The sequence below is a fragment of the Temnothorax nylanderi genome, unplaced genomic scaffold (assembly GCF_030848795.1).
Source record: "Temnothorax nylanderi isolate EJ_2023f unplaced genomic scaffold, tnyl_v1.0 TNYL_tig0291_pilon, whole genome shotgun sequence".
NCBI classification, from domain to species: domain Eukaryota; kingdom Metazoa; phylum Arthropoda; class Insecta; order Hymenoptera; family Formicidae; genus Temnothorax; species Temnothorax nylanderi.
The window spans coordinates 182,773-194,769 of record NW_027249353.1 but is presented as its reverse complement, the minus strand read 5'-3'; the positions used below and the strand labels follow the sequence as shown (position 1 = coordinate 194,769).

Genomic DNA, 11,997 nt, shown 5'->3' with positions numbered 1-11,997 from the left:
AGAGAAGAGAAAAGAGAGAATTAGTTGATACAACTAAATTATACTTTATAGAAAATGCGCTTAAATATTTGCATGCAATGTTGCTTATATTTATTTAGTACTAGCTGGTTACCCGGACTTCGCCCGGGCGTCGTTTCTCTTCATGATTGCTATCAGAAATTTAACCATATTTATACAAACCTTTTTATTATTATTTTCCGTTCCTAATTATTTTTTCTCGTCAATTAAAATATCTGCCAGGAATATACAGAGTGCAAGTGCACAAAATAATGGCACTGAGATCTTTGGTTTAATCTCTTCCCAAGTCATATTGCTATATAAAATTTGCTGCGTCAAGTTTGTAAAAATTTGAAAGGCAAATTGGAAACAAAGAAATATCAGTAAACGTGACAGACAGAGATTGAAAGATGCTTTTATCTTGGTGATATATTTACATAGAAACTTAATCAGTTGTATTGAAAATAAAGATATATTTAGCAACAATAATACATTTCGTCTACAAAGATACTAAATAAATATACTTTAGCATTTTTCGTTTAATAATAGTTATATTTCTGTATACTTTTGAACACACGGTTATCTTAACGATTATATTTTTGAATATGCTGAGTATCAAATCATTCTATAAAGAATATAATAAATCAGGTCCGTGATAACAAATAATTTTGTTTTACATTGATGAGTTTAAACTTTAAACGAACGTTTGCTTTTAATGCACATTTTTATACAGAAATAAGGAATAAGATTAAACAGATTACTTAGAAGGAACTTTTGTTAGAAGGAAAGTTAATATTAATTAAATTGCATTCTTTCTTTTTATAAATTCCGGATAAAAATTGAATTGCATACGCGCGAAACGTTCATACTTGTTCTCGATATACGGCATATTCATAAATATATTACAAGTTAAAATTTAAATTTATCATGCACGGTAACGTATTTATTATGCACGTATAACAATAAATATCAATCTCATTGCAAAAATAATTGAGTATCGACACGATCTAAATTAGCATTCTCTTCAAAATTTATATTTCATTCTAATTGCGCAAAAGCGCATTATCTCTCTTTCTTACATAAATTATGAAAAATAAATTATTTAATCTCAAAATATATAACGAGTTTTATAGCTCAATAATACTTTGCGTATAGCTGATCGACTTTTACGCCGTTTCCTATCCTATACATAGTATACATTTTACTCTCCAACCAGAAATTAGTCGAATTGACGTCGATTTAATGTTGATACGTCGATGAATAGTCGATATAGGTTTATATTTTTTTCATCATCGACTTCATTATAGTTATTTTTATATTAATTGAGCAATTACGAATATTTCTATAAGATTTTTATTGTCTTTTGCGCGGTCAATTCTATATCAAATTGATGTAAAATCGAAAAGCACAGCATATAAGTATATATTAGGTGCGTTCCGTTTTACGCATCATGCGCATAATGTATCATTTGTCCTTGTTGTTCACCGAATGTTAAACAAGGATAAGTGATGCATCATGCGTGAAACGGAACGCACCCATTGTATTTGATGTAGTAAATTGACCAAAACACAGAAATCTAACAGAAATATTCGCAATTGCTCAATTAACATAAAAAAAATTATGATAGGAACAATTTTTACACAAAATACTGAAAATATCACTCAGTATTCGACGATTCATCAACACATCGATTCGATCAAATCGACATTGATTCGACGGATTATTTCTGGCTGGAATCCTTATAACATGATGTATTTTCATTTTACATAATATGGCTATTGTCATGGTAATAATAATAACGTAAGAGCCTTCATGATCTATACGCCGTTTTATCGCGTTTACATACATTACATTTCAATGCAGATTACCTGTAACTACATGGCTGTAAAAGCGCATTAACGTTGATCGATATAGATTCACATTATATGTACACGTAAATTACGCATGCATATCTAATAATAAGGCGGAAGTATTTTGCGCTGAATTAGTGATTCTCTGTTATGAAGGCTTTACATTGTGATGTCGAATATATCAGCTTTTCTCATGATCGCAAATACTATTCTGCAACGCGAAATATTTTGATCGTACGCTCTAAAAGTACTTATATAAGAGAGAAACGAATATTTCTAAAAATATAGACATTTTATACGAAGTAACTAGTATACTCGTGAGGCATCACACCTCTCCTGGGATAAAACGTATGACTTGTGGAGTATTCTAACAGATTTGTGATCGAGCTCATATAGATATCAGCGAATCTGAACAGTCTCCTTGAAAAATAAGTCGGATTATGATATGTTCTGAACACCGAGCCGAATTGTTTGTTGAAAACATATTTAATCTCGTTTCTCAATTGATCCCGTTCCTTTATCCACTCGTCCAGTTCATTTTGCACTTCGTGTCCTTCGTAATCCTGATGTTCCTCAATTATGCCAGTTAACATCTGAAGCCAATTCGCGCTTTCCTTGAACTTTGGATCATTCAAAGTTTCGATTTCGTGCTGTAATGTAATTTATAACCCTTTATATATCGTACATTATATTTATATTAAATTCAGCACATCAACATTCTTTCTCGAAAGCAGATTAGCTCGTACAAAAAAGATTAATAGGAATTCTGCTTAAATTACCGTCAATTCTTTTATTATCGCTCCCGTTCGCCAGCCATGCTCTAAAGTCACGTCCGCCAGATCGCTGTATGGATGATCGCCAAAGTACAATACTTGATGTCCTCGCCATCCGGTCATGTCTTGCAACTGTTTAACTGTTCCCTAAAATGTTCCGCGGTTAATAAATATATGTAATATATGCGCATAATTATAAATATATAATTTTCTAGGATATTAAAATAGAAAGTTACCTCAAGATATATGATACCCTTGTCGAGTTTAGTGACTCGATCCCATAATTGCGTCTGTTTAACTTCATCGTAGATTCTCAAGGGGCGCGATTCCTCGGTAAAGAATCTTGGCTTTCTCGCTTGAACGATCACCACGTCGAAATAATTCTTCCAATTTTCGCCGACCAGAAACTGCATGCCCTTGTTACTGCAAATATCACATTAACATTAACAATTAGTAATTATAGTAATATGCATAAACATTATAGATTTTATTTAATTGATGATTTAGATTGCCAACACTTGAGAAACATACACGAAATGAAAAGGACTGTTTGTGACCAGGAACATCTTCTTGCCGGCATTTCGAAGTCGATCGAAAAATCTTCTCAAATCTTTATTCTGTTCCAGGTACTCAGACACATTTTCCGCTACTAGTTGATGCATTACAGGATGGCAGCTTTGCACAGAATTCTATAAAGATCGCATAAAATTTATTATAAAAGCAATTAGCAGAATTATACTTTGATTGCTCACCTTAACGTCCCTAAATAGTATCTCCGGATGATAATCGATATGATTCTGTATGAAGTACTCCGTAACGTTGCACAATAAACTCATTTCCGGTACCGAAAACAAATCGGCTAATTGGACCATTTTCGTGCGATGTAAGGCATCCTGAAAAGAAATAAATGTCAGAATCTTGAATATTCTAAAAAAATTTTATGTATATTGTGCGAATATAAATTTACTTGCCTTCTGCACGTCATAATCGAAGCAATTCATCGTGAAAAACACACATGTTGATGCAAAAAACAGAGAAGGTGGGGCATTTAATATATTAGAATTTTTCTTTACAAGTAAAAACGTACACATGTGAGAAGAAATGTTGCTGCTTTTTCTGTCGCAGTATAAGAGCAAAAATCTTTTTTGATATTTAGAAAAATAATTAAAAGAATAGTTGTTTAGCCACAGATCGTATCATATGGATGTTTGAAAATTCCGAAGTATATCCCGAGTTTTTACAGTTTTAAACAAACCATGCGCGTTGCCCGTTCTCTTATTAAAAAAAAATAATAATAAATATGTGCATCAAGCTTTCAAGTGCTACGCATTACTCGCCGATTTCCCCATCTTATCGAGGGGGGGGGGGTTCTTCGATAATGAACTTACGTGAGAGTGTTTATGGGGTGCCTCCACGTAAGCTATCGGTATTATCCTGTTCTTGTAGAGATGAAGGACCTCCTCGTCGGGCACGGGATGCAAGCCACGATAAACGGCGCCCAATTGAATTTGCAAGAAGCTGTCGAGCTTCAGCAGGAGACCTTTCTCGATGTCGTAATGGAGGCCGCGGACGGCGAAATTTTCTCTGTACTGTAGATTGGCAATTCCCTCTGGATACTGGAATAATTAAGCGAGTTTAAGCGAATTTCAAGATGAAATTCTAATCGGCCGTAATTGTCCTTTGATTTCGGGAGAATCTCTGAATAACTTTGAGATAAAGGACAAGCTTTGCGTACTCTTATATTTAATTCTTTTATCTTTCACGGGAACTATTTTCTGTTTTATGGAAAGCAATAGTAAAAGGTAAAGAAAATTATTTAATTCTATACATCGAAACTATTTTCGTATAGAATTAAATAATAACTTTCTTGAAAATGATTATAGATGCTAGAAGCGCGCTCGCGACAAAATACGTTTCTCCTATTAAGTGTTAAATATATTCAAAAACATTTTAGTAACAACATTCTCTTCATTTGCATTTTCACAAAAAGTTGACTCGAGGTGAGATGTACCTGAAGAAGCAAAAAAATTGCACGCGTGCAAGCCTACGTATCGTATCGATTTGATTAGTAAGCGAATTTGTTACAAAGTAGAGACCTTATATTTTTTAATAAGCATGTCACGTCCCAGGCTGTAAAGCAAGTAGTCCATAGACGGCTTGTAACACGCCAACGTGTAATCGTAATCGAATCCATACACCTGGACCTCTTTTAAGTCGAGCTCGTTGCAGGCGAACACGCCCTTGGGATTCACATCTTGCGGCAGTTTTTTCGCTGCAAAAAAAAAACCGACGATAATTAATCTGGGAGCTCTGGGGAAGAAAAAAAAGGCACGGGACACCTGATCTAAGATAAAAGTCGGGTTTCTGCGGCACGATGCGGTAAAGGGACGCGGCTTCTCCGCGAATTGGATGCGGATCGGATATCGCTCGCGTCCGATCTTAATTTCGCGTGAGCCTCGAGAGTCCTCGATTGGAATGAACTACAGTTATTACTCCTCCAGACCTAACTGGCGATCAATTCGGTGCGTCGGTGCTCCCGTTTCGTTCTATAGATGCGCGCGATACCGGGGCCGATTTTCACTGTCCTAGATTTTTCTGCCCGGCACATTCGTCGCTCCTCTCCGTCGTCGTGCCGTGAGAGACCCGATCTCCGCGCGATCTAAAATCTAATCTGTCCGCAGCGCGCGGCCGCCCTCCTTACGCCGCTCTTCGTCAGCGCGGATTAATTAATTAAGACGATCGCGGGAATGTGTCGGGCGAGCCGAGAGACACACAACCTCATGATTAATTTATGTACTTTTCCTGTTCGTTTCGCTCGCTCAAATAACTTCGCTTCGACGGCACGGCGTTATCTCTCGCGTCGTCCGACCGCGACGATAAATATACGAGCTGCGGCTCGTAAGTTTGTCAACGCGGCCGGAGAGACACGGGCATTTAATATTGAAATTTCGATGGGCCACCATGTTTTTCGCGCCCGCGACAAATTTATGTGAATGCGCATCGTTTTTTTCTCTCTCCTGATGGCAGTGCCTCCTGTTTCTTTAATTTATCGAAGCTCCTCGAATTTATGGGTGACAATAAACGTATCCATTAATTCCTACAATTATAGACGATAAAATTATATTTTATATTTGTATATTATAGACGGTAAAATATGTATACATTATGTATTTATATATATATTTATGGGGGTTTTACATATATATTTTGAGAATTTTGAGGCAAGATTTGCATTTCAGATTGCGTTAAGGAAAGGAAGTGTCCTTTTCTCTTTTTCTTTGAATATTCAATCCTAAATGGAACGCAGCACCATAGGTTTTTACTTCGTATCAGTTCCTTGCTAAAAAAAAAGAACAATCAATATTTGACATCCTTCAATAGGAAAAAGCTAATCGTCCACGCCGATGAGCGGTCTCTCGGACACGTGTACTCGAGTGCTTGGCGATCAGTCAAAATTTCCCTCATCGCCGTCGCATACGTAATCGCACGCGTCTCTCGTCCGCGTCAAAAATTTGCGCTCGAGAGAGAGAGACTCAATCGGATCCTGTCTCTCCGGCCATTCCCGGCGACCCCGGCGGAGAGACTGGGGTTGGGGGTTGGGGGAGATGCGCGTAACGGTACCGCCACCACTCCCGCGGGGAGGGTGATCGATCTGCGTGCCAATAATTCGCTCGGCATGCGCGGCGCGTCAAGGTCGCGTGCGCGCGCGTGTCCTATCGATATATCGAACGTGGCGGGCGCATGCGCGGCACCCTCCGCGCGTGCGAGCGAGACGGACGTACGAATAAACACGGCGCGGACGCAAACGTCACTAACACGAGTGAGAACACGCGTGTGAATGTCGCCGATTGACGTTGACACTGGCATGGCCGCGCGGCCACGGGACCGTTGGCTACTCACACTTGAACTTCTCGAGCACCCTCAGGTAATTCTCGCGCATGTCCTCGCGCGACACGTGGCCGCGGTTGAGGGCGCGATCGCCCACCGTGCGCCTGGACGCTCCATGGGACGCGGCGGCCTCGCGGAGCCGCGCGAACGGCCGTGTCTCGACGACGCGGCGCGACGTCGCGACGATCCTCGCGTGCAACATTACGGACTGATTGGCGGGCGCGCGACGCGAGCCACCGCGGCGCCGCGCGGCGATTGGCCGCACCGCGCGGGCGGCCGATTTGAATCAGCCCGCCGCCAATGGCCTCGCGCCTCCGCACTCGTCCACGAACCTGGCGATTCGCTAGACGCGACGCGGATCGAAGTTTGCGGCGAGACGCGGGCGAAGCCGCGCGATTGGTCGCGCTGCTCGGTCACGTGTTTCGATGTACGCAACGCGATTGGTCGTTACTCTTGTATCTGGGACGCTATTGGACGGTTGGTGACTTTTTGTCGTCTTCATCGCGCCTGGGTGATATTCCGTTCGGTAATTTGTTTCGTTCGTGTCGGTTCCGTCAATGTTATTAGCGCGGCGTTGCGTCGCATGCCTTTACGCGATATATAGATCGTGAGATTTATATAATAGAGGAGGGTTATTTGAGCGTGTTAACTGCTATTTATACTCAATGAATTTAAATGAGACGTACCGATGACGACGTTGTTTTGAAATCGTAGCGTCTCCTTCGTAGCGGATGCTTATACGTTACGAAATAAGGTAATGTTCTATACGTGTATGGAAAATCCCTGAAATCTATATATTATATGTATTATGTATATATTATTTATTATTGATTATATATTAGTTATTTTATTAATTACTAAGCATTAATATATTAATTAGTCGCTATTTATTAATATTGTTTTGTTGTATGTGTGCTCTGATTTTTCGATTATTATTTTTCTTATTATACAAAACATTGATTATAAATGAAATTCCATTCCGAATTCCGACACTATAGTTATATATACATTTAAAACGAGTTTTAAAGGCCGGTATTCATAGTCGGTTCTTATATTTAAGACCATCTTAAGTACAATCTTCAGATGTCATTAACCAATCACAGAGCCGTATTAGCATCTTAAGATATTACTTAAGACGGTCTTGAAATAAGATCTGATTATGAATACCGGCCTAATAAGTAATGGATTTCCAAGCAGCCCATCGTTATTTTGCATCACCGACGTTTTTATTGCGATAAGATATCCTATCGACCGCCAATTATCATAATAATAACGTGACAATCTTCGCTTATCTCTATATTATCTCGTCTTTCTGTGCGACTTAAATACCTGTTCAAATATATGCGGAAACACGCTCCTACGCTTTATTATCGAGTCACACGGTGAAGTCGATTTCAAGCTGTTAAAATATCCCCGTGATCCGGCGCGATTACGTGACGTTAAACGACTCTAATTAGAGCCGAACGCTCGGAACGCCCGGCCCGCGTCTTTAGAAAGTCTGACGCGTAGCCCGCCCACGGGATCTATATTCCGAGGCGATTGTTTCCCTCCCCCGTTGCTTAATATTTACCTCGTGTTAGGCCCGATAAATGGGTTAATTGCCGCGCACGAGCCCCCTACCTCGGCTGCGTGATTTGAATGCGGCCCCGCGTCAACGTCCCAACGGACCCAACGTCGTCGTGGAGTTTCTCCGCGCGTAAGAGGTAAATAACCGCGGCGCGTTGTAGTAAGCGCTCCCAAGATGTTTCCCGGGCGCCGGGCGACGCGACGCGACGTACGGAGACATTCCAGGATGCTTAGCACACTTGGCACTCGATTCTAATCGCGAGAGATTCGCGATTTATGCCGCTCCCAACCGGTACGAGGAGTATACGATTTCTGCACGCCTCCGTGTTTAACAGACGGCCACCGACGAACCTGTCGATCGTATGATTAACGATCCGTCCGTCGTTCGTCTCGTCGTTCGTCGGTCCGTTTTCTGCATCCGCATACTGCATCTTTGCTATCGTCATTATTGGTTTTATTCTGGATACATCTGTTAAATTTGTAGTGTAAAATTATACTCAAGTTGAATCATTTTTAACCATTATTCTTATATAGGTCGCCACTGCTTCTACTCAATATGTCATTAATTTAACAGCAGTGGAATTAAAACAAACTTTTACACACATGATAGTTAATTAAAAATAACAAAATGTTATTTAACTCAAGGTATTGGTTTAAATTTTATCCTTTAATGTTTAATGAAGGAATAGAAAAAAAAACAGATAACTGTCCAAGATTGTAGAATGTCGCTGAGACGCGCAAATTAATTATGAAGGAACAATTAATTACCGGGTATTTTACATGGCGATTTTACGGTGACGCTTCACTTTGCTAAAATATGGACATTAGATACTGTAAGTTGAAAAGATTAAATTGTCAAGAGGTAAAATAAGTTTTTTTAAAAAGAAGAACAAAAAAATTTAAACGTGAAAGAGAGTATAAAATACACAATGACAATTTTTCCCGGTTTTGCTAAAATTTTCTTTTTAACTTTGATAAATATGAAAAATCCAACGCACCTGATACATTCGTGACGTAAGGTTTCTCTCTTATTTTTTTGTCTCTCCCAGCGCGATACTAATATCGGTGCAACGTCAGCGGTTCGCGTTCTGCGCGCCGGTGCGATTAAAGGAGGAAATACCGCGTCACGAAGCTAATAATCGCGTCGAATAACAGCGTCTTACGATATCCAAAAAATGATTATTCACTGCTCCCTGATTGATGGACGTTGAAAGCTACAATTTTCTAACGTCCAACGTGTATAGCCATTTCTGCCGCCACCGGTGGCACGCGACCTCGTTGCCTTAATCTAACGTGCTCTTCGATCCCCGGTCGTCGCACTCTTCTGATAATGTATCCGAGCGTTATCTCGAACGATCGATTATCTTTCCGGCGCGGAAAGATACGACGTATCTATTATGTCGCGCTGTTACATAACTCATTTTCCCCGCATTATAATTACAATGTGCGGGCGCCGCATCCACGCCGGTGCCCCGTGCGATAAACAAGAAACGCGGAAATACAATATATGTACAGCGATATATGCAACACATAACATTACGCGCACTTTCTACCTTCTGATTTGATAAAAAAAATTGATATTTAAATAAATAAACCGAAAGTACATTCGTAATTCGCCAACAATATAATAAACATTAGACGTCTATTTCATCGACTACAATTGGCAAATAATCATCGTGACGTTTCGACCATTGATTGGTTTTAGTCCGATTGATCGTCAAGACGTTAATAATCTTTGATACTTATATATAAATTTTATTATAAACTTATATATAAATAAATTTAATAATTTAATTTAATTTAAATTATTAAAAAGAAAAAATGAGGTGCTTACATATATAAGTATCAAAGATTATTGATCTTGACGATCAATCGGACCAAAACCAATGGTCGAATCGTCACGATGATTATTTGCCAATTGCAGTCGATGAAATAAACGTCTAATGTTTAAATAAATAATTTTACGTTATTATAAGAGCGCAAATTTTGCTCGCGAATATTCTCTCTTTTTTTTTACGGGGGGCTCCCTGCTCTCACGGGTCAAAATGACGCAGATAAAATTATGGATTTTTGCGAGTGGCTTTTTGAACTATTGGTCGTCGAATTTGTACTTCAAATATACAATTCCACGGGACAATCGAATTTTACATTGTAGCAAAGTATATACGCGCAACCCCCGCGCCGCGATATTCTCTGTAAAATTTCCCACACGTATATCCCGGGATATCCCCGAGGCGTTGATAACACATCCCGCTGCCTGTATATTGACAGTTTCAACAGAATCAACGTGCGCGCGCGTTGTTGCTGCTGAAAGCCCGTCCGTATCGGCCGATCGCCGATTTCATATCCGCAAATATTGTGTCATGTTAAAAATAGCAGCCTTGACTTTCCACTCCTTCGCGGAGGGCAAGTTTTACGCGCTCGCGACTTTCTACGTAATTCGGCGACTCTCACCGTGACTCCACCCTTCTGCCGTATCGTCGTTATTTCCGATTAACATCAGTCATTTCCGGCATTTCTAATCGCTCGGACAACTCGAGGATGACTCTAAATACGACATTTATTTATCGGAGACTTCTTAAAAAAATAATTACATTGTCTCGAGATGGAAAAGACGCTCTCGTCCCTCGAGAGACGAACTTGAGCAAGATTTCTCTAGCGATTTACGTATGCCGTTACGAATGAATGTTTTTTATCGAATTGCTTGCGTACGACGTCTGTTATATCACGGCAATATCACTATCTAATACCACTATCACGTAGACGTAACGAGTTATGCGAGCGGGATATGCTAATCATAATTACGGCTACAATTTCCAACCTGCATTAATCTGTTACTTAATGGTGGTTCACACTAGTTTTAGCTCGCATTAAACCGATACACTTCTTCGCGGATCGTCGAATTTGCAGCAGATATACTCGGCACAACGCGTCTTATTAATTAAGCGGGAAATAAACGAGTGAGAGTCACGGATAAGATTCAGCCAACTGGTTTAAGCTAGGCTTGCCCGCCTTTTTCTTTTACAAAAACAACGAATTGCCGCAGTATTAATTACTTACGGAGTTTTTCGTCAATTTTTATTGATCAAGCTGGTAAAATGTTCTTTCCAAGTTACACGCAAGACGGGAAACAATGCGTCGCTGGAATTCTCGGATCTACTTTGATGGATTTTTATCGAATACTTTCAAATGAAAAAAAAAACGATAAAGGAACGCAACCGTTTCATTTACGTGCATAATGTAATTAGCACGTTCAGCCGGAAAACGATGTTTTTAAGATTTTCTCATCATGAATGCGCGAATCGTGTGTGCACTTCCTGCGTAAAACGAAGCCGCGTTTCCCATCACACGGATGACTTCCTGACTCGGTTTTTTATCGCGCCTCCCGGCCTCTCGCAGCTCCTTATAGTTTTCTAACAATCGTCTCGTATTTGTCTTCCCGTAGACAAAGGTTAATTGCAATCAGAGGGACCGCGTTAACGATCTCCGTAGACTAATTCGTGCTCGCGAGTTTCTCCGTTTGCGACAATGAAATGTGATCTAAGGCCGGGCTAATGGCGCAAAACGCGTTTAAGGCAAACAATTTTTTGATTTCATCAGCGATTGGAAACTTGACCAGATGATTGGAAACAGAAACTCTTTAACACGCGATACAAATACCGTCGAGAGAGAGAACTTTGAATAAAAAAAAATAAATAAAAATAAATAAAAAAAAAGAAATTGAAAAACCTCCCTGAAAGATAAAAAGCATAAAATACACGCTTTAAAGCACAAAATAAAATCGCGTTGCATGCGATAAAGTGTAAAGCCATGCTCACTTTTCCGTACACCCTATGACGAATATTTCAAAAATAAAATTTGACGTTTTTTTTCAAAGCTGCCTGCGAATGATCTGCAGCATCAAGCTAATTCTGTGTACATAC

General features: G+C 39.7%; 1 protein-coding gene across 1 annotated transcript; it reads right to left on the bottom strand.

The window, feature by feature from the left end:
- Positions 1-450: 450 nt before the first annotated feature.
- Positions 451-6,748, bottom strand: Nt5c (5' nucleotidase C). The gene is made up of 8 exons (XM_071719396.1): positions 6,521-6,748; positions 4,717-4,892; positions 4,009-4,236; positions 3,373-3,513; positions 3,152-3,309; positions 2,857-3,043; positions 2,627-2,767; positions 451-2,497 (listed from the first exon to the last, which is right to left on the bottom strand). Exons 1-8 carry the CDS (start codon positions 6,708-6,710, stop codon positions 2,141-2,143), a joined length of 1,578 nt encoding a protein of 525 aa, XP_071575497.1. The 5' UTR covers positions 6,711-6,748; the 3' UTR covers positions 451-2,140.
- Positions 6,749-11,997: the final 5,249 nt, after the last annotated feature.

What these genes read in the sequence shown, in the direction of transcription:
- Nt5c (XM_071719396.1), bottom strand. Translation starts at nt 6,710, where the DNA reads ATGTTGCACGCGAGGATCGTCGCGACGTCGCGCCGCGTCGTCGAGACA. An exon ending in TGCTTATTAAAAAATATAAG is followed by an intron (nt 4,237 to 4,716) that starts GTCTCTACTTTG and finishes TAATTATTCCAG; the next exon opens with TATCCAGAGGGAATTGCCAA. An exon ending in AGGGTATCATATATCTTGAG is followed by an intron (nt 2,768 to 2,856) that starts GTAACTTTCTAT and finishes GGAACATTTTAG; the next exon opens with GGAACAGTTAAACAGTTGCA.